The 23,462-nt window shown below is 38.9% G+C and overlaps 1 protein-coding gene across 3 annotated transcripts in view; it reads right to left on the bottom strand.

Moving 5' to 3' along the window:
• The window catches only part of TRRAP (transformation/transcription domain associated protein), a 140,558-nt gene that overhangs the window by 71,637 nt on the left and 45,459 nt on the right, over positions 1-23,462 (bottom strand). For all 3 annotated transcript variants that reach the window (XM_059716655.1, XM_059716657.1, XM_059716656.1), the window contains exons 31-45: positions 22,702-22,770; positions 18,260-18,379; positions 17,818-17,937; positions 17,335-17,499; positions 15,426-15,607; positions 14,971-15,169; positions 14,427-14,555; positions 13,365-13,631; positions 12,235-12,441; positions 10,473-10,631; positions 10,163-10,297; positions 9,833-9,943; positions 6,689-6,835; positions 1,808-2,021; positions 1,024-1,149 (exon numbers count right to left, since the gene is read on the bottom strand). In XM_059716655.1, the coding sequence (XP_059572638.1) occupies positions 1,024-1,149; positions 1,808-2,021; positions 6,689-6,835; positions 9,833-9,943; positions 10,163-10,297; positions 10,473-10,631; positions 12,235-12,441; positions 13,365-13,631; positions 14,427-14,555; positions 14,971-15,169; positions 15,426-15,607; positions 17,335-17,499; positions 17,818-17,937; positions 18,260-18,379; positions 22,702-22,770 (2,350 nt within the window). The remainder of the gene's footprint in view (positions 1-1,023; positions 1,150-1,807; positions 2,022-6,688; positions 6,836-9,832; positions 9,944-10,162; positions 10,298-10,472; positions 10,632-12,234; positions 12,442-13,364; positions 13,632-14,426; positions 14,556-14,970; positions 15,170-15,425; positions 15,608-17,334; positions 17,500-17,817; positions 17,938-18,259; positions 18,380-22,701; positions 22,771-23,462) is intronic.

Below are 23,462 nucleotides of genomic sequence, written 5' to 3'. Positions count from 1 at the left end.
TGAAGCATCTGTAAGACATACCGACACAGAATGAACAGGAGAATCTAACCTTGGAGATCTCTGGACAAAGGACACAAAGCATCTTTCTTGGTTAGCATGTTGTACAGCACATCCTGACACCTGACAAATAGGCAATTCCCAAAGTGAAATTACATCTGTCTACACAGATCACAGAGGTGGATAGTGAAGGACATTTGCCATTTAAAGCAGCAAGCTTTCCAAACCCGCACAATTTCAACTCTGCACTGGTTCCTGACAGAACCAATTCTGTGCCAAACTTGGTATGACTCGCCGAACTAGTTACTCCAGTATGGCTCCTTTGTAGTCAGGTGTGCAGATGAGATCTCTGGTAGTTTAATGAAAGGAGAAATCAGAGAATCTGTTCTAGAGTGTATGTAAATCCACTCAGAATTGTTATAGTTTGAAAAGCATGCTGTTCTTGCAACAGTCTCTTGTTTTGATTCCAAATTTGGAAGACAAAAAAATCTTGTATATGACATATAAATAAGCTAATGTATGAAGACTTCCAAAAACCTAGACTTACATGAAAAAAAATATAAAAAACATATTTTCAAGAATGTTTATACATGTTGTTTGAAACAGAATTTTATCTCCGAAAAATAGCAACTGTAAGATTTTGGCTGGGCCAAGTGAAGGTTTCAAGAGCTCTTACTTGGCATCATTCTTAAAAATTTGAACGCTTCTCTTTTCTGCGTGCCTTCTAACTAGGACACCTAGACAGCAGTCAGTCTCCACTTCCAATACTTATCTTCCAGCTACTAGAGGGTGATAGAATGCAATGAGCCCTGTAGTCTTATTCCTCAAGGCTGACAGCCTTCATCCCAAGGTCATTTCTACATCAAGATTCCCCAGGGCATCTCATAGCACTATCTACATGGCCATCAGACAAAACCCATCATATCAGCTTCCCCTTAACAGAAAATAAAATAAAGCCTAATGACAAAGAACATACTGTGTATCAAGCCCATTTATATACATTTACCAGAGGAGAGGGAAACTCACCGAAGAGCTGGGAAGGATTAGCATTAGTGGCCTTTTCATAATTAGTAAGTCCTTCATAAATAACCTTCCCAACTGCAGCATAGAGGCACTCCAACTCTTCATACTTCGAAGCAACACTTGAAGTACCTGCAACAGAGGTGACAAAATTCAAACTAAAAACCATGCTTTCTAATTCTAATGTCCCCCAGAGAACAAGAAAACAATACGCAGTTACAAGGGCACCTATACATTCCTTGAAATATATTGGTAAAAAGCTGCTGACACGGTAAAGGGATCTCTGAACTGTGTGAGAAAAGATTCACTCATACCCAGTATACAACACACACAGATGTTGTGTTCTGCAGAAGCCGATATAAATTAAGTTAGTAGTGATATGATAGGATTTACTCTTGTCAACTGTTCCGTGTTACCCACAGCCTTTCTTTACACCCAATTTCCCTTTCTTGTTTTAGGGAAACAGTTATGTTTAACAACTGAAAAACTGCATTTTCAAAGCAGAAAAATGATAATTGCAAAAGACATTAAATTTATAGCAGGCATTTCTTGAGCCTAAGTAATGACTGCCACAGGTCATTAAGTTTTTATGTCAATGGATAATGATGTATTTCACATGCTTACTTATTTCAATTTTTTTTTCCATAGAGGTTGAAAGTGCAAACTAAAATGGACCATAAAATGCAGAACTTATCAAACAAAAGATTAACATATTCAGAAGTGTTCTAACCCCACCCTTAACCACTTCAGTTGGGTAGTAGAAAGAAAAAATGAAGAAAATACCACATACTTGGTTCTGTAGGGAAAATACCCATTAAACGAGAAAGCAGACTATGGACAGCTCTCAAAACCTTGGTGTTTCCGCATGTCATGCAAGCTGCTACCCCTCGCTGCAGGGGTTTGAAGCTACTGAGGACAGCTGGTGGCTGCAGCACAGTTAGCAGGAAACTTAGGACCTCTAACCCAGTGCAAATGTTGGCAAAGTTAGCCTGATTGGGCTGTTCCTAAAAGAACATACAGAATGAAAAAAAAAAAGCATTAGGGCAGATACGTTAGTTACCAGCAAACCTATCCAAAATCTACAACATGACTCAGGCTTTCAAGTTAGAAAATTTCAGTTTTCTTATAGCATCTACCTATACTAAAGCAACAAATTATGTGACGTTATAAATATTTACTTGTATAGTGTTACTTACTGAGAAACTTATCACTGTAGCCTCATAGCTATACCTCAAAGTCCTACCAATTTGTCCAGAAAACACTTTGGTTAATTCATTACCTACAGTTAGTCATTTCCAAATGTACATGCATCCTAAATCACAATGGCATCTGCTCCTGATCATTAGTGCTCTGACCACCTCCACCCGCAAAAGCCTCTGTCTAGCCAGATGATGCCAGCAAAGCACTGGATGCGTTTAGCTTTTCTTGGCTCAACAAGACAATCAACCATTTCATTGCTGTGGAATTATCTTCTATTTAGGCAGTGAGTGCGGAAGAGGGCAAAACAAAAAAAATCTATAGATTATTATTTTCCTTCACCATAATCATGCAATTCTTACACAGCAAGCACTCTGAATTTTTCCAGTAAGAAACTGCATATTATACATTCATCTGTAGGACCATATAATTCTCACATAATGAGCAAAAATGCATACAACTTGCACTCAATTTTGTAACATACTTTTTTCTTTACAACACTGTCCAAACTCATTTTTTGCTGCATCTCAATACAGCATGCAAAATTCTCAGGACATTTTTAATGTCTAATTACTGATGAGTCAGTCCTGGATCACTGCTAATTTCCTTGGAATGACAGATTATCCAGATTTTAGTGTACCCAAGATCTGTTTTCTTCCCCCCAGATTTCAACATTATAGGGGTTGCGGAGCAGCAGAGAAAAATGGCCCTCTCTCTGGACTAGGCAGAAACTAGTGAGGATATTGAGCTACCTACCTGCTTTTAAGGCAGGTGGTGAAGAGAATGCCATAATTTTCTGATGGGCCTAAGAATAGGGCTTATTAGTAATTTGAGAACTTTAAACTGAGAAAAGGAACCCTTTAAATCCTAGCAAATAAAAATTCTGCAAGCCCACTCATTAAACAAGATAATCATCATCACCCTTTTAATAAATTAGGCTGTATGATTTGGTCTACTACAAAGGAGGAGATAAAACATTACCCACGTACTGTACATTACTGTAGCACTGTGATGCCAGTCATGACCTAAGGCCTTAGCAGACAGACGTTTTGTGGTTTACAGTATTCTACCCTAGGCACCTTACAGGTCTAAGGGATAAGTACCAAATGAATCTACCCTCTCGGGGTGGGGGGTTTGCCATCTTAACTTACAGCCCAATCAGCCAACTGTATACTAGAAACAAGATAACAATGAGAAAGTAGAAAAATTTGCAAAGGATAGCAAATTAGAAAATTCCTTCTCTAGAGCTTAAAGGAGCTGAAAAAGCAGTTCAGAGACTAGACACCTTGAATGGTTTGATCCTCTAAAAACTGTTCAAGAAAGCAACTTTATTGTCACCACCATTGTTCCTCTAAATTCTTATATTTATCTGAAAAGTAGGTGCTTAGCCCTCAGGAGCAGTTCCCTGAATATTACGTGCTGGCTCCTTCCTTGCCTCCTATAGAGAAGTCCCCAATACAAGTCTCTCTTTCTTATGTTTCTTTTAGATAGATCAGGGAACCTCTTGTTTCTGCTCAGCCTTTGACTTCTGGCAAATCCTGTAGTCAGTAAATATATTGGCATTGGAATTACTAAAATCAACTAAAGGGGGTGGGAAATAATCCTTACACAGGGCTGAGCATGTTACGGTGTTTCTTTTGTACGAAGCAAGTGACTTGCGTGTTGAATTATTGCTAAGCAATTCTGCCTGTTTCATGCTGTGTGGAAAATAAAACTGAATGCTGAATTAAATGGGAATTCCCACTAGTTAAGTTGTACAGTTATTTGAAGAAAACAAGTACAAATTCACTTAAGTGCCAGCTGTTTTTTAAACCAGGGGTCAGCAATGCCTTTGCCAAGAGCACCCGCAACCTTGACTCGTAAGATGTTGGTGTGCCAGGGGCAGACGGCAGGGGAACTGCAATGGCCCCGATCTTTGTTGTGGCAGCACAGCTTCAGCCCCTTCCCTGCTGTCCACCTCAAGGCATGCATGGCAAGCAAAATGCCTTCACATGCCATGCTCTGTAACCTAGTTTGTGGTATGCCAATAACACATTACATGTCATTATGCCATACATTACATTACACACTTCACTTAAGTACACAATGCTAGTGTTCAAGCTTTAAAATTATAATCATATACACAGTGAGAACATTAACAACCACTCAAACTAAATAATCTCAACTTACACAAGCCTCTGCAAAACAAAATACAGAAAAAACCAGGTCATCCAACAAGTAAATTACAACCCACATTAAATTAAGTACAGAGCTGAAACACACTATTTCATTCCCATTCATTAAGACACTGAAGTGTCAAACTGCACATGTGTACACAGGTCTCTGGCAGATATTACCTTTACCGTGCAACTGTCATCTTAATTGCACACTAAACTGTAGCTTACCACATGTTCAGGGAAGTTATGATGGGATAAAATAGCAGACCAGCCATAAAGACATTCCACATTTCATGCAGAGTATCTTTGAATGAGGCTGATTTGCATTCAGATTGAACCGTGGCGCTTGTCCTGGACCCTGGGTTGCAAATACCAACTATCAGCTGATCATCAGCATCAGGAAGCCTCAAGGTCTGGGACATGGCTGGCCCATGTCAAATACCAGGGATCAAGCAGGGCGGGAACCCTTTGTCATGAAGACAGCCCTGGGTCCTGGTCAATTTAAGACCTGGGGCAGTCCCCTGTCCTGCAGTACGGGGCTTTACATGTCCCTGTCTCCCTGTGCAAAGGGAAAGCGTCAACTCCACATGCACACTAAAAGTTCCATGCTACAGCCAATGCCACAATGCAGGCAGCTGGGGATCAGGCAGCTCCCAACCTCAACAGTGGCATGACTGGGATCTGAAGAATTTGATGCCCAATCCCAGAAACTGTGCATCCTGCCATGCACATGTAGCATGGCAGAAAGCAGAATTTTGGGGATCAGAAATAATTCCTTAAGTCTCAATCATATGATCATATAACCACCTGCCGGTAGCCACACAAATTTTACAGGCACGTATGTGAGTTGTTTATTACACACAAACTACGCACAAAAACAAAAACAAGTCTAGGAAAAGATTAAGGTTTCAAAAACCAAATGCCACATGTAAGGTTGTCTTGGTTGGCTAGCTCTGATGTCAGGGCTCTGCAGACTTCTCCGCTAACAGAAGGCTTAGTTCCAGGAATACTTTCCTTGGCTGGCATGCCATCTAGGTAGCTTGTAGTTTTTCAACAATTTCTTTCCTAAAACAAATCCCTCATTTCCAATCCTTTGTTCTGATTGTAGCATCTGCTGCAGCTAACTTGGTTCTCTTTACAGGTCTAGTTCAAATTTAGATCTACAACAATTCTCTATTATTTAAGCTAACAAAGTAAATGATGGAAGTAGTATATTAGTCATCCTCCACATGGGTTAGTCACTAGCAAAAGGGCAGGCCTATATTTTATTAGCTGGCTTTCACAGCCATTTGTTCATAACAAAGGAAATGAGAAAATTAAAATGGACTATATTCCTGTCCACTTTATGAGACATGTACTCCAAACTAAAAGTCGCTTCTGTTCCTGGCTTCTATAAACACATGCAGATGCGTCTCCTCCCTGCCCCTCTTCAATTCCTTTCCTAGCTTCCCTCCAACTCCCCGCTCTCCCCCTCTTCAGGTTCTTCATCTGTCTTCTTCCCAGTCCTATTTACCAGGCCTCACTGGCTTGGCTTTCACTCGCAGTCAGGCAACTACTGTTCTTTCTACCTGTTGCCTGGATGTCAGCAGAATAAATAAGAAGAACAAAGGAGCACAATCCCTCTGCTCAGTTCTGGGTCACATCAGCCCCAGAAGCCAAGAGAAGCACATGCAGAAAGTCACGCTCAGCTCCTGCTATGGAATCTTCAGAGAATTTAGCCAAATGAACAGATCTTGGCAGAGTGCAAACAGACTTTCAGAGACTGGTTTCCCTAATTTATTTCTGGCAATTTCACATGCAATATTTGCATTATATACTGCAACAAGGAGCATCTCTGAGAGCAAGTTACAATTATACTAGTACTGAATACTAGCAACATTATAAACATTCAACATAAAAAATATTTGGTACTAATAGTAATTAATATTTAGATAATGACTAACATGCACTTACTATCTCAACTGTTGACGTGAGAATTTGGGTAAAAGTCAAATGCAAAAACAAGAATAATTAATCAAAAACTAAGTTAAATTCCATTAGTTCTGGATTTTCCAAGTAATGAGTAAACTGAAGAGATGATTAAAATGGACTCACGCTTTATTTCAAATTCTCTATAGCTACATTATGTCACTACGGAAACATGTAATTTAGTACTACAATTCGCATACTGTAAGTAAAATGAATGAATACTTGTGATACAAGCTAATTAAGAGAAGGTAAAATGCTGAAGACACCTTCAATGCTTTATTACAAGGGAAGAATTCAATTATCTCATTTTACTGAACCTTAAAACTATACAAAGCTAGAATGTAACATACCACAGTCATTAATAGCTTATCAAACCACTGCAGTTTAAGTTCTGATTTTGGCCACATGTCTGGTCGCAACGCTGTCTTCAGGAGGTTAACACAACGTCGAGAGAGCAGCTCTCCAGCAGATCCAGCAGTGTTTGAGTTGTCATTTACCTAGCAAATGATCAAAATCCAAGAATCATATCTATTTGTACCTGGGTTATTAATTTAATAAACATCATATGTAATTATATCATTCCTCATTTCTGGAAAGGCTCAGCTGAAGTAATTGCATCACCACAGTTGCATGGTACTATATTTACATGAAAGCTGATTTTTAAGCTGTTAACCAATTACTGGAAGATTTATCAAAGGGATAACAGGTTAAAAATATTTTAAATGTAAACTAACGATAAAGCTCAACAAAAGATTTCACAGTAAATAACGTGAATAATTCAATCTTTTCAGTTTGCACATTGTCTATGCATAGTTTATTGTTCTTTAGCCTATTCAAATGTAAAATGATTCCGTTAGTAAGATTTACAAAAGCATTTTAAAGTGTTTTATGAATCTAAAGGGTGGAAATGGACATAAAGCTTCACATTCTTTGTGCCCCCATTAAAGTCTTTTGCAGAGGCACAAAGTGAATGCAAATAGAGGTCTATAACTTTTGTCGCACCACAACGTGGTTGCGACAAATGATAGTAACAATTCGTTCTGCTTTATTGTGGTGAACATCCATTTGCTTCATGGCAGCAGAACACAAGCAGCCCAGAGTTGCCTGCACTCTCCAGCCTGCTCAGGTTTCCCCGCTGACCAAGGCATGCCTTGATATCCTAGGGCTGCATCTCATCAAATGGGAAAAGCCAGATAGGTGCTCCCAGGGCTCAATATTGCCCAGGAATTCCCAGGGTGCACAGGACCAGGCCCAGGCCCCTAAAGCACCAAGAAAATACATAACCCATTGTCCCACAAAATCAATGGGCAGGGCAACAGGCAACATGTATTTCACCCAATGAAGTAGACCAACTGTGCCAGGACACATCCTCACCCAGGTGATCTGATTCATATGGTAACACCTATTTCTACTCCAAATTCCAGTCAGAACTGACTTATGCACTTAGGATTCTTAGTTGCCACAAAACTCAGTTAAAGTGCCAAAGTCATGTTGGCAGGGTGAGAGGGCAACTGTTTTTTTGAAAATGGTGCTTTGCATATAACTGAGAAATAATCCTTATGCTAAAAGTTGTATGGGAGAAATTAATTGCTATTATTGTCCCTCAAAGGGGTTTTGAAGCTAGTTTAAACACAATATGCTTTGGTTCCCCGACTGGAGGAGGTCAGCTTTAATTAGGTATACCTGTTTTGTGAACCTAAATTATGCTCTCTATATACTCTTCAATACTTGCTTAAAATGTTCTTGTTGGCAAATCTAGTAGCTAAAGCATGTAAACATAGTACTAAGAAAAGTAAATACACTTAAAAATCCAAAGAAAAAATTATTATAAAATACTTTCAAAATGTATCCCAGCTCTTGTCAACGCATCTAATTTCTAAACATTTACATTAAAATAAATGCATGTACTTCAACGAGAGCTTTTGTCACTTGTGCTTTTCCTTTTCAAGACTATTTCAGACTGTTAATGAAGGGGCTGGAACAGATGATGAAATAACAAACATTGGATAATATACAGAAAAACAGTTTCAAAAGTATAACTGAAGATATTTGCCTTTAAAACTAGATTTTAATAGTTAATGTTAATCAAATAACATATAATCTTGAAGAGTAGTCTATACTCCTCAAATTAATGTTCAAATTCTCAAAGCTTGCAAGAGACTCTTTGAACCCATCACCAGGCAAAGAATTATTTGCAGAAATTAGCTAAGAAATCACCACAAATAAGGAATAAATATGAAAGAACAATGATCTGGCGGATTACTCAAACAGATGCAAGTGTCATGGATTAGAAATGAAAAACAAGAACTAAATGGAGGGCTGTGAGAAGCTTCGGTCCGATTTGATTCAGAGGAGATTCGGCCTGATTTGGTGGCCGAAACTCCAAATCTGAATCGATTTAGAGAGATTAAGGGGTCCTCTGATTCGATTTGGAACCCTCTAATTAATTTGGAGAGATTTGAAAAAATTTGGCAATTCAGACATAGATACAGCTTTAAATGTTTTTTCTACGTAGCACTCAGCAGCAAACCCCGAAGTGGACCAAAAGCACTTCCAATCCACTTCCTGATCTGCCAGGTAGCGCACAGGGGGACCCCACCCCACCCCCAGCAACTGGTGCTTTCGGGGGGGGGGGGGGGGGGGGGGGGGCATCCAGGTTTCCCCCAAGGCCGATCACCAACCGGGGGGGAGGGGGGGGCCACTTCCAGTCCACTTCGAGGTTTGCTGCCGAGCATGCTGGAGAGCCCCCCCCATGCTCCTGTGCGACGCTCCACGAGCCCTAGCACCGCAGCAACCACAAGCCATGCCTGCTACCTCAAGGTATGCAGAAAAAAAAATTTTTAATCTGTGCCTGTGACTGAATCGCTTATTCACCAAATCAGCATCGAATCTTTAGATTCGGATTCAGCCAAATGGAATCAGGGACAGTGATCCAAATAAACAGGTTGAGTCACTGTCCCTGATTCAGGCTGAATCTGAATCAAATAGAGCCCACTTCTCAGAGCCCTAACTAAAAGCTGTTATTACTGAAACACGTTTTTAATATACCTCAGAAATAAAGTCACTTTCTGAAGAGATCTTTAGAACTGAATTTGTTTGCCAACTATAAAGATGTCTCTGAGTACCATTACAAAGATGAGACAGTCATTTAACAAAACCAAAAAAAGACACTACAAGTTTGCACAATGTTGTTTTACATCAAGAGACTTATCCAATGCCTGTTTAACAAAATGGGAGCCTTTAAATAAAAATTCAAGGAAGCCCCAGCAAAGGTTCCAGACTAACATTTAAAAAAAAAAAAATGGCCAATGATTTTTGGATGCCCCAAGGCACTTCCAGCCCATTTTCCAGAAATGTTAATAATTAGTATAATCAAAATGTGAAATACTGTTAACATATATGTTTATACTAGAGGGAAAACACTACTATGAAAAACATTTCCTGTACTGCTTGCAATGATGCACTGATACATGCATTTTAGACCTACGGAGTACCTGGCAAGCAATTCTAATCAAGAAGTTGACCACTGTATCTGTATGCTGCTTGTCAATTGGCTTGGAAAGAAGTGCATCGGCTCCTGGCAGGGACTGACTACGTCCAAATACCTGTATAAACAAGTTTATAAATAAAAAAAAAAGAAAATGAGGAGACAACAGTATACAAAAATCAAATTTAAAAATCTGTCTGCAATTCAAACGTGAATAGATATTAGGTTAATAGAGGTCTATAAAATTATGCAGCAAAGTAAAAACAGATATTGCTTAACAACTGTAAGGCCCCAAACAAAAGGTTATAAAATGAAAAAGAAACTCTATATTTCTTACCGCACTTATTGCCCCAGTAGCGGTCCTGAATCTCTTCACTTCCTGGCTAGAATCAACAGACAGCCCTCTCTTAACAGCAGAGGAGGCAGAACTTGCTCCTTCTCCAGCTCCACTTGAATCCATATCTGAGTCTGGCTGAAATATCAGTAACATTCACATTAAAAAAAAAAAAAATATATATATATATATATGAGAGAGAGAGAGAGAGAGAGAGTGTGTGTGTGTGTGTGTGTGTGTGTGTGTGTGTGTGTGTGTGTGTGTGAATATGGTGAGAGGTCTATATGTTCACAAAAAAGGTTAGCCCTCCTACCTGCTGATCTTTAATTCTCTGCAATTCCCACTTGATAACAACTTCAGCAAGATCCACAGCCAATTTTCTTTGTTCAATGGTAACGCTGGGAGTGAAGCCCAACCTCTGCATGGCGCTAACCATATGCTGTACCAAATGATGTCTCACCGGGTAATAAACCTATGGAAATGGTTTCAAAATTGTGTTATACATAAACTAGCTATAAACTTTGCAAGGAAGAAGCTATGATGATAAAAATAGCTGCCAAATCTGTATGATGCTCAGCATTTTGTAACTGAGAAAAGAAAATGGTACTTGAAAAGAATTTTTGACCAAGATTTTCATACCAACTAGTGAGTTTGGCTACAGAGACTTTAAAAGGATCTGATTTCCAGAGGTCAAGTGTTCAAGTTCTTGGAGGGGGGGGGGAAAGAGCACAGGGAGAGCACAGACCAACTGCAGATGCTTCCTCAGCCTGACAAAGGATATTTATACCCAAAAGCTTGAAAAGAAGAATTTTCAACTATTTGAGTTGGTCTAATAAAAGATATCAGATTTACCCAAAGAACCCTGTCCATGTAGGCATTCTGTTATTTTTAAAAAGGTAAATTGCCAAGTTAAAAGTGAAAATAAGGGAGGCGCTGAAATTCAGCACAAAAATACACATTTGTAAAAAACTTCCCAAGTGTGAAGTTCTTAGGGCATTTCCTAGTTGGCTCAATATATAATATCATCATGTCAGAATATAAATCAGTCCTATAGGTTACATGGTATCAAATAAGCAAAACCATTCTCAAAGGGTTTCACTGGAAGAAAAGGGAAGTATTTATTTGACTTACATCCCACCCTATCCAAAAGGCTCAGAGCAGCTCTAGTAGTGGAGAATTTTTAAAAGCTACAATAATGCTTATTGAAAGAGTCCTCGATTCTTATTATGATCATGCAGTACACTGTGGTCTACAGATTATCATCGTAGCTCTACTATTCCATTTTTAGCCTATTATTTGAGAAACTAACAAAGTGATAAAGTTATACAGTTTTACATTTTTGCAACCATCAATTACAGTAGCAGCTTAAGGAAATTATAGCAGAGAAAGACAGTATTTTAACCAAGTCCTAGTAAACAGAATGACAAAGCATGTTCTTTCAGTTTAAAACTTTCACCGAACACCTCTCAAAGACTAATTCAAGCATTTCAATTTTGAGAAATAACAATTCACTGACCCTGACCCATAGGCAATCCAGGCTAACAGGACTATCTATCAAGTGTTCCACATTGGAACAAAATCACTCCAAACTTCATTCTCAGTGCTTGCGTTCAACTGTTTTACTAACTCTTCAGTTGGCTTCCCATTTACACATTTTCTATCCTGTACAAGCTAGTTCTTAAAGTTTATTTGGCCGACCTTTTGCTCAAGTTACAAATGCCTGAAATGCCAATTTGATCTTTAGGGGGAGATTTTTTTTCTTAAACTGGAAAGTATTTGCCAAGGAGGCTTTGACTAATAAAAAAGGCAATTCCAGAAGATGCATGAGCAGAAAGCAGGACAAAGCAATGTAAATGAACAACAACATAGCATAATGGCATTTCAAACCTGTACAGGTAATATTTCTGTACTTGTTCCAGCTTTAAATAGCTGTAAGTTCATACACATACATAGAATTCAGATGCCTTTAGAAAGTGATTCTCGCCTATATAAATTTGGATCTCACTTGTTTTTATTCACTCTTGTAAACTCTTATGAGTTAAGCTCAATTCTTCAGCTGGTAAGTGTATACGTACCTTAAAATGCTGCACTATTAAATGCAAAATATGGACTAACTGTGGAACTGTATGACCCTCTTCTACAATGATTTTTCGCGTCCAGTGAGTCAGCATCTGATGTCCATCTTCCATCCGGGCAGGCACTGCTGGCGTTAGAATAGCCATTGCCTGTCTGACAATAGCTCGAGCCTCCATTGCATGAGCTTTTAAGAGACTATGAAAAACCTTAAAGGAAAACAAATCTTTTTAGAAAACTGAACAAATTTGCCAAAAATAAAGCAATTAAAAGAAATAAACTACATTTTAACAAAAAGTCCAGTGTAAACAACACAGCACTTTTTAAGACTTAACTTGGACAGGTATTTATATAGCAATTAGTTTCACTTGTAGGGATTAGAACAATCTCCTCTCCCTGCTGCTCTTCTATCTTAACGACCAATGCTAAATTTTACTATATTCTCTCTCCTAAGAGTCCCTTGACCTTTATCCCTGCCTGTCTCAAACTCTGTTCCTTGAAATAAAGTTGCTGACTCTTCACTTTAAGAAACGTTTCCATTTAATCTGGTGGTTTTTTAGTGCCCAATCTCTATTTCCACATCGCTATGCTGTTTGACTATGCCATCTACAAGCGCAAATCTTGAATTGTCTTCAACTGGCTCCATGACACCACTCAATTAACTTCTGCCCCTGAAAGTTACTCCTCTAAAACGAAGATGTTTTTATTCTCTGATCTGTATTGCCTCTAGCACCAGGAACGCTTCTGCAAAAGGCTCTCACTTCCTAGGGCCAGCAGGTGACATTCCTACCTCACAAACTCCTCTCAACACAGTCTACTGTGGGTCCCTCTCTTTGTACAAACACCACCCAGGTGGTGTTGGTCTTAGGATCATAGGGAAGTAGGACTGGAAGGGACCCACAAGGTCATTTAGTCCACCCCCTGCTCAAGGCAGGATGTTCCCCGACTACTCCTTTGGCACTTATGCCCTGACTGAGTTTTTCTATATTTGGGGTTTTAGTTATTACTTCTGTACAGTTCTACCCTCCATTACAGATGCAGGATTATAAAATAAAGGACCAAAAAGCACACACACAATAAGTAGTTATTGGCATAACTTTAATTTTTTTAAATGCAAATATGTAGAAAATACCTGCAGCACTATCTTCTTATGTATTGCAAATTTTGCTATGATGTGTGCCAAGAGCAAATGCCCACTGTATTTGCACGCTGGGTCCACACACGCCTTAGACAGAAGACAGGGCCAAGCAAAGGTCATCAGGCGCCGTAGCTTGCTGTTGCGGTTCTTATTATTGTCATGAATGTGATGTGGGGCGTGTTCAACAAGAAGTGTAGCAAACTGCAGGAGATAAATTCTGAGCGAGTCCAGCATGTCTGCCTGCTTTTCTGGGTCAAGTACCTAATCCCAGGGACATGAAGGTGGGGAAAGAGGAGGAAGAAAAAAAACAGTGAAATATTGCCATAAATCCTACCTGTATTAGCTGTAAAAACCATGCACAGGTCAAAGCCCATGAGAAAACACGTTCCTGACATTGGTAAAATTTATCTGGATTATGCAGAAATAAACTAATCTGTCACCACCTATTAGCCCATTTTGCTAAAAAGTGCTCATGTCCATGTAACACCTATCCAGCTTTTAATCTCTTGGGCAAATTACCTTCACTTACACAGCACATGTCTATTTATAGTTATGTTTCCTAGACTGGACAGCACCAACAATCGGGTCAGACTTTCATACAAGCTCACCTCCCACAAAGAAAGTTAATGACATAACTGAGCAGTTCTGAAGATCCAGCCCTAAAATGCTCACCTTCATCAATCCCCATTTTATATTTGCTGACTACTACTAAGCACATGCAAGTCCCATGATTGAATTTCAATGTCTCTGTAAAACCTCTGCTCAAAGTAGGTGATGGAGCAGATTACAATAATGAATCTTATTTCTGAAGATACATGTTCAGATCCCACTAACATCGCCAGTAAATTAAGTTTTGCTAGACTCATTCAAGCTCCTGCTGCATTTCCCTCTGGGAGCATTATGCAATTAAAAATAATTGATCATTTATACTTGTAGAAGACCCTAGATTGAAATAGCAATGATAATTCAAATAAGGATAGACATGCTATTGGTCACGTGGGGTACAATACATCAATTTTTACTTTCAAATGCTTTACTGCAAACAAGGCATGATACCTTTGTTATAAAAACACTGGTGATACTTTCTGGATTGTCTCCTTCTGGGTTGGGTGGTCCCAAAAGCTGTTCTCCTTCTGCCTTTTCAAAACTGTACAAGAAAGCAGGATTCAGGATATGCTGCAGCACCTATAATGCAGGAGGCTAAATTAATAATGTTAAAATCTGAGTTTATTTCCAACTAGTGACAAGCAATATAGTGCAGTTACAGACTCTCAAAGTTCTCCAGTTCTTATAGTTACAGAGGCTGCAGATAAAAGATTTAAGGCAGATGTATGTGAATTTATTCCCTGCACCCCACCCCCAAAAGACAAGAAAGTCTGTCACCTAAAGAAGAGAGACTAAGAAATATTCAGTGTTGAAAGCAAGATGAATTGCTGACTCTACCTATTATTACTCTTCCTTGTTTGGTATTTTCACATAAATGGCTCTACCAATTATTGAACTCATTGACATTTAAGTAAGCAAGTTTTTTTTGCCCTGGTTCCCAGAAAGAAAATTAAACCTAAATACCAGCCCACTTTAATTTAATGGCTTTACTTACCTTGGCTTTGAGCTCATCTCCAAAGTTTGGGTCACTGAAGTCTACAAACCGGAAAAAAAGAGCTCTTTTCTGAGCAATACTGTAGTTTTTGGGGATCTCGTCTTCCATGTACTCCTTTAAGAATGTCATATTGCAGAGAAAACGACCTGTAAAAGCCCGAAGCAGCTGGAAGAGCAATTCTATATCACCATAATTCCTTCTGTAAGAACAAACATAAATTAAAAGCTTTTTGTAAGAAACTTCTACCAGTTATTCTGTCAGACTGATGAAGGATTCACTTTTGGTTTACATATTCAGTCAGAAGAACACTGTAGGTGGAACATGTGGTTGTAGTGCTGAAGGCACCATTACAGTATTTTATATTCATACTTTACAACCTCATATGCCACAAAGCATTAACAAATGTGGAAACCATCAAATTGATCAATTAAGAATAAAATGTTAGTTCCACCTACTTGCAATAATTCAATAAGCAGTATGCCAGCAGTTTAGGTTCTTTCCAGTTCGTTGCAGCCATGTTCTCCTTACGATGTCTCTCTTGAAAAGCTTCGCTTACCCACACACGTTTTAGCTGATTCACTAAGGAGTGCTGATTTGCTAACCAACACTCGTCATTTTTAACTATAATACTTATGATCTGTCAAAACACAAACAAGACAAAACATACATACAACAAATGTAAAGTAGATAGCAGCAATCCTGATGCAAAGGAAGACACTTGGTTTGGCCTAACCGAGATTCTACAGAACTCAAAGTCCATGGAAAAATTCTCACATGCATTCATTTTTCTTTTGTTTCCAGCTCCAGTAATATTTATTTTAAACATCCCTCTTCAGCTCTGGCAGTATCGTGCTAATAAATCAAAAGCAGAAAAGTCAATTCATCCATCTAGACTTTAAAAAAAAAAATAATCCTCTTTTTCTGCCAAGTTATTGCCTGTACTTTACCTGCCTTAAAAAAATAATATAAAATAAAAGGCAGTTAATTTGACATTTTCTTCCTGGTCATTCCCTAAAATAATGCTAAAAAATATGGACAGAAATGGTTTATATTTTTAAGCTTTACCTTTATTGGAACTAAAAAACATTAAAGAACAAGTGAATGTATGCTTCTTTGCATGTATAACCAACATCCTTCAACACAGATTTGAACTATGCCAGAGTGGGCAATTATTTCAGCTGAAGGGGCCATTTAATGAGTTTTGGTGAGCTCTCAAGAGCCATAACAGTGGCCCTGCGTATTGACAGGTGTCTTGCCCTCTGGTCGCCACCTTGGGACTGGAAACTAGGGTGACCATCATAGAGGACAGTTCGGGTGTCCTCTGTTTTCTATTGATACAAAAACCAGGCACCTGTATGTGCTCTATTTTTCTCTTGAAGAGAAAAATAGAGGACATAATGGCACTGGGTTTCGTATTAATAGAAGACAGTAGCAGAAAAACAGAATGACTTCTATGATGGCCACCCTACTGGAAACCCTGTCCCTAACCCCTGACCTTTGCCACCAGAAGCTCCTTCCCTTGCCCCTGAAAGTACTCCTGGGGGGAGAGGGGCTAAAAAATGTAGCAGGCCCTCGGGGTACTCATGGCCTGCGCAGGTGCAGCTGCCCAGCAGCACACAGTTCCAGCCAGTTCCCGGAGCTGCATGTGGCGGCAAGAAGCAGAGTCAAGTCAGCCTGCCTCTATCGTGTAGGGCTCCCCACATCTCACGTGCAGCTCCCAGGACTTGCACACCACCAGGGGGAGCCCCATGTGACGGAGCTGACAGCCTGTCCCCGCTCAGCTTCCGGGACTCCACCTGGAAGCAGGGCTCCCTGCCACTTCCCGCAGAGTCCTGGGAGAGGGGAAGGAAGCCAGCTCCATTGCACAGGGCTTCCCCCCAGTGACACGCATGCCCCAGGAGCTTCATATGAGCAATGGAAAGTCGCATGTGATGGACCAGGCCATCCTAGGCTCCACGTTCTTCCCACCCCACTGGGTGAGAGCCCCAAGCTCCGCACTCCCACCAACCCCAGCCCCACGCTCTGGGTTCCCACCCTGCTGCAGCTTCCCTACCTAATGCCCGGGACAAGCACTGCAGCAGGGACACAAGGAGGACCTGCTGGACACTGGGGAAACCAAGCAAGTCTCCCAGTGGCTGCAGCAGTGGCAGCAGCAGCCCCACCTGGAAGCTGTGCATGCTGGCCAGGGCTGGGACCAGGACCCTCCCATACACGAAGGTGGGAGTGAAGTTTGTGGGCTGAGAGGGGTACAATTAATAGGTGCCCATGGGCCAGATGAAATGCCCTGGCGGGCCGGATCTGGCCTGCAGGTCATATTTTGCCCACCCCTGAACCACGCAGGGTATTTGAAAAACAAATCAATACCTTAATAGCCTGAAACTGAAGATCAAGACGCATTGTGGTAGTACTTGGAGAGCCAGGTCTAACAGCTGCTTGGGTACCACCAGGTAACAAGAGAGTGATAAATCGGTTTGGATTACTTGCCAGGACATCTCTTAAAGGTTTTGCATCTTTGTGTTTTAGAAAACTCTAGAAAAAGGGTTTTAAAAAAATCATGTTAGAAGTGCATTTAAAAAAAATGCTAAAGCATATCTTCTCTCTGCAGCTCTATTCACACCTCTCTATATGACTTTAGTAATACCAAATTTTGCGGATTGACTTAACGGTCATAAAGAGTGCCAAATCAACAGCCCTGAAAGCTGAACGACTATATTAATGAATAGATTAAATTGATACAAGAAGAGGTGATCATATGGAAAGGAAAGGGAAACAATACATGGTTAAGTGCCATATCAATAATTTCTGACTTGTTACACTTAAAAGGTGACATTCCTCTGCAAATGTTACCATGAACATCCTGCTCCACTGTGGATCATTTAAAGTTGCTTCCATCATAAACAGCTCAACAGTTTGGGATGGATGACGTGTCAGAAATTTTATCAGTGGTTCCCTGAATGGACTACCAGCCTGAGAGATTAAAATAAAGTTTCCATTAAAATATGTTTCTTTATTCAATTTGTCCATTTGTCTTCCAATACCTAGTAAAAATTAACACTTATTGTAGAACTTACACCGATGTAAAGTATTTAGGATGCCCATCCCAAGAATTTGTTAGCACTTACAAACAATGAAGTAGTGCACCTTTTAAAAATAAATAAATAATTTTCAAAAATCAATACTGTATAGTAAACAATCCTACAGGGGTGGCTGGAACAATTCAAGACACATGTACAATGAACTTACTGTAAAGCAATAATTGAAACTATTAGCATAATTAAATGCCATTTACCTCAATCAGCATAGCCCGTTCCGTTTTCATCACAACTTCCAGCAAAGGTTTTACCAAAGTCTGAGGAGCGGCCGGGATTAGATGAAATAAATTAATGATCGCTGAACAAATCTTCATTTCCTACAGATAAAGAAAAATAGAATCAGAGTAAACTAACATTTGCTACCTAATGATATGAACATATTACTACAGATCCTACCAAAAACTACTTTTCTCTCTATAAATATTAGCATAACTGGCAAACAAAAGCAGAGTTAACATATAAACAGCAACTACTTACCCCAACACATGAAAAAAAAAAAATCTGTTCTGGGGAATATCCACCCCCGTTTCAACATAAATGTTTTAGTAGGGATGTTTCTGTGTTAAACACTAGGCTGTGTGTAATGATAATGGTGATGGCAGAAGTTATGAGTGTCCACAGCTGCACAATGCCGAGTGGCTCAAACTTTGAAATCCAAACATTCTCCTCAAAACTAATTTTCCACATGCATCCCATAACAGTAGATTAGATGGACATCTCCCTCCCAGCAATAATCATTGCACATTGTATAATTCAGCTCTGCTCCCCATCAAATATTCACTCCCAATGTATGAGCAGTTATACCTTTTTTTTTTTTAACTGTATAAATTAAAATTTATTTTCCTAGGGCAACAAAGTATATATTCTATCAAATTGGAATATATATATATATATTTTTTTTTTTTAATCACTGAATAAAAATCAATTTCTAACCTGCACTATGTACCATATCTATAGTGGGATACTATCTGATGGTCTGTGTTTCCTAAACTGAATTTAAATGCAAAGCATTCATCCCCAGTCCTGTGATCCGATCTGCACAGACAAGCCTCCCGTGGCCACTTGGGAAGATCAGATTGCAGGACTGGGGCCCAATAAGAGCCACTGAAATATTAGTTCCTTTGGAAAAAAACACTTAAAATCCTGCTCCAAGCTTCCTAGTACAAACATGCTTAACATCCTTCACAGCAAGGTTACTTAAACAACTCCGCCACAGACAAACATAGGACAATTCACAGCACTGCACTCAAAGGCACAATGCACTCTGCCCGTTACGGAACAATACAACTAACAAGTCACAGCAAAAAACCAAACACAACAACAAAGAACCTCCTGGTGCCTCCACTGAATGGCTCACCTCTACCCCTTCCACGGCAGGCTGAACCAAAACAAAAATTACAGCATGAAAAAAAAAACAAAAACAAAAAGAAAACACAAAAATGTAAAAAAAAGTATATGCTCTTCTTCAGATTGCAGTCAGAAACTGACTTGAATAGGGTTATGTTCTCACCTCAAACTGACAGAATGGAGACAACGAACATCTCCCGCACTCTGAAATGCTCTCCTGAGGATGGGGAGGAAAAGCATCTTTTTTGCTATTTTGTACATCGTTTACACATAACGTCCCATAATCTTGTACACAGTAAAAGTATTCGGGGTGAACGAGACAGCAGAAACAATACTGGAATATGTACACGCACAAGCATGGCCAACATAGACAACAAAAACCTTCAGCACTTTGTAGCAACCTACAGAAGTCCCTCTAATGGACTCCAGCTTCCCACCTCTCCTCAATGCAACTTTTCACATAAGCAGCATTGTTGACGAAGGGGAAAGATTTCATTTTGCATGTTCTGAAAACGCGAGAGAAGACTAGTGTTTAAGAATATATATATATAGCTAGCTAGCACTGGAAGAATAAATAAAAATATAGCTATATATAAATAAAAAGTTGCATTCCAACTAGAAGTGTTGTTTTAACAAGTAAGTCACATATGATCAGGGAGATAGCAGGTTATAAGAGGCCCATTTTATATGTGTAGGTAAGGAATCCAGTATTCCAGTAAGGCAGATATACACAATACATGGCCCAGGAGGCTGCCTGTCTGCACACATGCCTAATTTGAAAAGTAACTTATAAGTAACCTGCAGGAGTTTGTGCTGTGAATCTCTAATTTCAGGTCAAACTTGAAAACGCTTACTATACAAATGAAACTCAATTAAAAAAAAAAAAAGATGCCTTTTAATGTTTTGGGTTGGTTTTGAGTTTGTTTTGTTGAGAACATGCGGCTTCGGAGAACTCTGCAATTGTGTTTCAACAGGAAGTAAATGGGTTAGTGTCTTGCCAGTTATTCGGTTTAGCTCTGAGATCTGTACGACAAAACCTGGATCAAAATAAGGGTGTTCAAAAATGACATATCCTAAATTCTCTCCTTTCCATCACTCACTAAATGAGGGGAAAAGGTTTTATTCGTTTGTTTTAACTGTAATATAGTGTCCTCAAACTATCCTTTTATTTTTTCCCCCTAAGAAATAAATGAGTTTCTGGTTCTTTTCTTCTCGGACTCCACTGAGTTTATCATCTCCTGAATCTAGTTACTAACAGTCAGTTTACTTAAAGACCCAGTCTAGAAAACTATTTTTGATTTGAACCAGTGAGCTTCCAGAGTCCTCCCACCCCTACTGAGAAATAAGGATTAAACGTTAAGTACAGGCAATTAGCTAAGCGGCCACACCACAGTCTCTCTCAGGAGATGAAAAAAAAAAAAAAAACAAACCCATTGCACTTTATGGTTACATAAATGTTATCTGTTGTGTAAACTATTATAATATCACTGTCAAAATGCTTTTATTTCAGTTGACTAATTTTTTTTTAAACCTTTGGAAATAGTTATCTGAGACTATATCACATGTGTAACCAAAAATAATCACAATATATTCACCTAGTGAAAAGAACTCACATCGTTTAAAATATTTTTTCATTGCAATTCAACAATTGGTTAGATAGGGGTTGTTGTTTTTTTGCTTTCTCCACCCCTCCATTTTAAGACAATCTTTAGAAGAGTGAATTTTAAAAAATTAAAAAAACAAGTAACAAAAGAAACATGGTTCTGACAGGAAACATTTAAAAGCAAAAGAATTAAGTGTGCAACCTCTAACATCTAGGGACAACTAGACAAAGAGCTGCTTGCAGCCATGCCATACTGCTAACTGAAAGGCCACACAATAACATTTGAGTCGTATCTATGTAGATTGGATTGGGGGGGGGGGAATGGATCCCAAAAATAAGTCTATGAAGGCTATAATACTGTACTGTAAGAGTGATGCTGTATTTATGATGATCCAGAAACTAGGTGAGAGAGAAGGATTGCTTAGGGTGATATCTTTACTTGAACCAACTGTATGATTGAGACAGAGTTATACAAAACTTTCAAATGCGAGGCATTCTTCAACAGGTCTGATCAGAACGAGCCAGGTACATCACAGAAAAGAGAATTCTAATGCATATATTCTAGAATTAGTTATACGCTTATAAAAGAATGCACACACACACATATATATAAAATAATATACATAAATAAAATACAACTCTTATCTAATAAAAGCTATCACCCTAAGAAATCCTTGCCTCTTGCACAGTACTGTGCTGCAGTTGATAAAATAGCAGTATTTACTCAACATGCTTGCACAGTAGCCACTTCTAAATCTTAATGCAAGCATGAAAATAAAACCAGTTTCAGTATTAAAAATCTAGTGCCATTTAAGTAATGATAACCAAACTTATAATCTAAGTTCTTTTTTGAAAGGACAAGAAAAAGGTAAGAGAAAACTGTTAGAAAGTCACCAGTCTGATTTCCTGAAATAAAGCCACCCAGCCCAATTTGAAAACTAAAAGAGAAGAGTCCTAATTTGGACTGCAACAAATCTTCACCCTAATAGAAGTGCCTACAACTATAGTGCCCTTTGGTCTTTAAGCTCTTTAACTTGCAATGTGCAAGGAAATTGATCAAAACTGCTCACAAAAAAAATCTCACTATTACTTATCACAAGAGAACTAGCTTAACTATGGATTTTTTTAAATCAGAAATCGTACTGAAGATGAAAAGAGAAATGTTGTACGTAGTATAAATTTTTGTGATGAAATGTGACATGAACATCCAACATATTCAACAAATGACTATAAAACTTAAATTGAATAATTAATAAGATTGTCTCGTTTGAGATTATGGTGTGATCTTTGTTTTATTTATTATTGGGTTAATATCCTGCCCTATCCAAAAAGCTCAGAGCTGCTATAATATATTATAATAGGGATGATGCAACCATTTTATTTTGTAATCCATTTCATGAAGAGACAACATTAATCTGGCAGTCCCCTAAAATGAGCAAGGGGATGCTCACCCAAACCTTTTTGCAGATTTAGGGCATAAGCTGTCACTCACAATGGGTAAGCAGTTTCCTGGACGAAGTTTGAAGTTCTCATGAATATTCAATAATTTTATGTTGCTTTGTCATAAAAGCCCATCAGCGTGTAACTAATTTTAGCAATATCTACAAGTGAATAAATTCTGCATTTCCCAATGCTTTGTACTATTTACTTCAGCTTTTCCCTCCTCCATAAAAGGAACCATTCACTTACATTTCCATCACTCCTCTGTCCTCCTTTATGTGTAATAACTACCACTTCCATCCACTTACGCAGGTGTTGCTGTAAAGAAATTAAACAGTAGCACTGTTACCCTAATTTTACAGTTCCTATTAAACAAAGCAACAATACCTGTCACAGCAAGATTTACACCAGATGAAGCTGAAGCTGAAATTGCTTATAGTTTGAAGGAACAAACTAAAAAAAAAAAATAAATTGGTTGCATTTATTTTAGCTCTGGTGATTGGGGAGGTGAGCTTGTTACTTGCAACCCAATAGTTTGCTCCAGGTGTGTTTTGAAAGACATTCAACTGCTTCTAAAATGCCTTGGAAACTACAGCCAGAAGAGTTATAATCAATCTATGCTTGATTTGAAAGCTGCACCCTCCCCACAAGTGCAGACCATGGAACAGATATCCATGGTTGTCATTTCAAAACAAGGGTGCTAATATGCTTCACCTCAAGATCATTAAGAACATTTAGGTTTTAAAAGGCAGCAGGCCTTAGAAGCTTTTTCTAAAGAGAGTGGAAAACCTGTAATGATTGCCTATTCATTCCCCACGTGGTACAACAACAGTTGAGATTACCAAAGGGTTGTTATGGACCCTCAACTGTGGAGCAAGTTTCACCATTTAAGCCAAAAGAACCCAAATTTGTTGATCTTCAAAGCAAGGTGTAAGTCCTTTTCCACCTTATTTTCAAGGGACAGAAATTAAAGTGTATGTGGACCAATAGAAAAACATTTAAGTCCCAGA

The sequence above is a fragment of the Alligator mississippiensis genome, chromosome 13 (genome assembly GCF_030867095.1).
Source record: "Alligator mississippiensis isolate rAllMis1 chromosome 13, rAllMis1, whole genome shotgun sequence".
NCBI classification, from domain to species: Eukaryota; Metazoa; Chordata; order Crocodylia; family Alligatoridae; genus Alligator; species Alligator mississippiensis.
Note: the sequence above shows the minus strand (reverse complement) of the source record. Positions and strands in the feature narration are given on the sequence as shown.